General features: G+C 59.5%; 1 protein-coding gene across 1 annotated transcript in view; it reads right to left on the bottom strand.

The window, feature by feature from the left end:
* LSM14B (LSM family member 14B) overlaps positions 1 to 3,006 on the bottom strand; it is an 8,721-nt gene extending 5,715 nt beyond the window's left edge. Inside the window, 4 exon segments of the mRNA XM_011382985.2 lie at positions 108 to 136; positions 646 to 871; positions 1,670 to 1,799; positions 2,690 to 3,006. Of these exon segments, the coding sequence (XP_011381287.1) occupies positions 108 to 136; positions 646 to 871; positions 1,670 to 1,739 (325 nt within the window). The 5' untranslated portion in view covers positions 1,740 to 1,799; positions 2,690 to 3,006.
* Between the last annotated feature and the right edge of the window lie 27 nt (positions 3,007 to 3,033).

Raw genomic sequence — 3,033 nt, 5'->3', positions numbered from 1 at the left:
ATTACCAAACAGGGAGAGAACATCACTGCTCTGCACCCCACTGCGCTGGCATCTGTGCAGGGCACAGAGCGACACAGGCAGCGACAGACCAGCAGTGGCTGCGCCACAGGCGCCCCTGCCGCCTGGGACCAGGTCCCTGCAGGGGTGAGGGCAGGGCTCTGCCTCCGATGGCCATGCATGTGGATTTCAGACCTCCGGTGAAACAAGATCAGGAAAGGCCAAAAGACGCTCCCAGGTGCTGCCACTGGGCAGACAGGTGATGCAGACCAGCATTAACAAGCCAGTCATCAAGCCCATACCATTCACATGGCAACAGCTCAGGGCATTCACCTTATTTTAAAGTAGCCTTACTATACAAAGACAGCTGAGGCCCCGATTTTGATGGACGAGGGATGTGAGTCGCTCAGGGGTGTTCCCCAGCAATGCAGACCGTAGGCGGGACCAGCAGAAACCCCTGGGGAAGCGGCCTCCCGTGCACAGGGCCGTTTCCCACACATGGCAGGTGCAGTACAGGTCCGGACAGACCCTGGACTCAGGGAGAGCAAGCAGAGTGCTTCCCCGGTTCTTGCTAATCCTCCGTTAACACTGAGAGTTAGTTAGGTTAGGACTCTGTTGAACTGAAGAGAAGCAGCTTAACTGACCCACTGGCTTAGCAAACTGTCTGCTACGGCTACTGCCACTCTGGTCTACTGGTTCCCCCTCGCGCTTAGGATGGCTTGCAAGACAGCATGCAGTTCTCCGAGACTGCTGTTACCCTTGGAAGCGAGCTGGTGTGGCTCTGAGCACAGGTCGGGCTCTGAAACGGGCTGTGGAGATGGAGAGGAGCTAGGGCTGGAGGCTGCGGCCGAGGCCGGCGGGCTGGCCAGCTTGTCTAAAGGAGGAGAAAGGAGAAAGAGCACAAAGAAAGAGTGCGGATGAGTAACGAGGAACCGGCCCCGCGTCCCGCAGGCTCAGGACGAGCCCAGCATCTCGCGGGACTCCGCTCACACCAGCCCATTCCAGAAACAGGAAGCCAGGCGGAGGGCGCTGCCATGCTAGCAGCAGTGGCGGCAAGCAAGACGTGATTTTCAGAGGCAGGTGACCCAGAGGACTGTCTAGGGCCCGCTCACGCCCACTCCTGGAGGAGCAAGGTGGCTGGTCCCTGCTGACTCGACCCCGGGGCTTGGGGTCTGGCTGCATTGCAAGCTTGGGCCGGGTCCGGCGGACCCTCCCCCACAGGTGTGGGGGACCCTTACTCCAAGCTTAAGCAACCCGGGGAAACTGAACCGTTAAGCGAAGCGTTGCCAGCAGAACGATAAAGGACGTGACACGTGGGTGGTGTATTTAACTTATACTTAGAGACTGGAAAAGGTGCACGCAGCGAGAACTCATCCGTGATTACACCCGTCAGTCATTACGTCTCTCAAGCAGATGCACCGTCACCGTCACCCAGGATCAGACTGACATTCGATGCACGCTGACGCGTCTGCTCCGAAACGGACTGCTGCCTCTCGTGCGCTCGGCCGAGCAGTCGTGAAACGTTCCAACTAGGGAAGCTGCACCGAGCACCATACTAAGTGGGCCCTATGAGCTGAACGTGGCGAGAGCAGTGACCCCCATCAGGACCCGTGGCCCTGCTTCCTAGCGGTCCCAGCACAGGCAGTTTACCAAAGAGACACAGATCACTCACCTAGACCCAAGGATGCTGCGTACTGCTGGCTAAGCAGGGAGCTGGCGGCCAGCTGGCTGTAGGGCGGCATCCCTCTGAAGGGGCTGTAAGGCACGTGTGGCTGGAAGGAGGAGGCCGAGCCCAGGGAAGACTGAGCGAGGAGACACACAGGTGAGAGCAGTGCAAGGCCCTCTCGTCGCCCTGAGCCTGGGGAGCACTGCTCAGAATGGGAACGGCAGCGGACCCGCCAGCCTGCGTGCCTGGAGGCCTGGCAGCACTCAGTGGGCTCAAAGCCGCCTTTCCCACAGTTCATCGCCAGCCCCACCTGTCCAGGTAATTCTCATGACCTTCTCCTAACTCAAGCCATCCAATGGCTCCCCACTGCCTGCCATCAGGTGGTCTAGGCTTTTTAAGGGGACAGAGATGCTATCCTTGGCTTTGCCCTGAACTACCTGCAGCTCCCCAGGCCTCCCTCCTCCCTCTGCTGCTGTGCCCTCAGGTGCACTGCTGCCTGTGCCCTGGAGCCCACCCATGGCACGTTCAGCCCCAGGATGAGCTGCCCAGGAGCCCATGAGTACGGAAGTCCCAAGTCCGGAGGACGCTAGCCCGGGTTCCCTGGTGAACCTGGCCAAGACACAGCGCGACACCACAGCACTGCAACTAAGCATCCCGGCAGAGCCAAGAGAGCAGGTCCTGCCGTCCCCCTGCGAGCATCTTACGCCAATCATACCGTGCCACTGGGACTGAGACTGGCCAGAAACTAAGGCCAGACACGACTCCCCCAGCACCCACACATTCTTCCTCCCCGCCTCTCTCACGCACAGACGTGCACGCACACACCCTGGCCTCACTCTCTAGAACACGCTGCTGCTACGGGAATTAAGCCTCCACAACACTGACGGCCCAGACGAAGATTAACAACTTCCCATGGAAAGGCCCCTCCCGAGTTAAGCTCCCCGGCCACAGGGATGACACCGACACCCACTGGAAAGCAGCAGCTCCCAGGAACATGCCCGCACAGCAGCACAGCCCCACACTTACTTGGACGATCGCGGGGTCCTGAGGGAGTGTGTGCTGAGCTTTCGGGGGCTCACACACGGTGATGTCCTTGATGTCACTTCCCCGGAAAATGATGTACTCATAAATCTCCTCTCTCGGAGGGGCAGGCCTGTCTGTGGGACGGTCTTCAGTACCGAAGGACCTCACTTAGGGTGGAGAAAAACCGTTACGCCGTCGTCCTCGGCCAAGGGCCTTCTACCAACCCTCTCCTCCCGCAGCCCCCGCGTGTCCCAACAGGTAAGTGGCCTCGGCTCCAATTTCTGTATTTCAACTACTCCAACCCTTTCCCATGGAAAACGCCTACAAGAGCCCAGTCGGCAAAGCTC

This window comes from Pteropus vampyrus, unplaced genomic scaffold (genome assembly GCF_000151845.1).
Source record: "Pteropus vampyrus isolate Shadow unplaced genomic scaffold, Pvam_2.0 Scaffold500, whole genome shotgun sequence".
Taxonomy (NCBI): domain Eukaryota; kingdom Metazoa; phylum Chordata; class Mammalia; order Chiroptera; family Pteropodidae; genus Pteropus; species Pteropus vampyrus.
The sequence above is the reverse complement of the archived record's forward strand: the minus strand, read 5'-3'. Positions and strand labels throughout refer to the sequence as shown.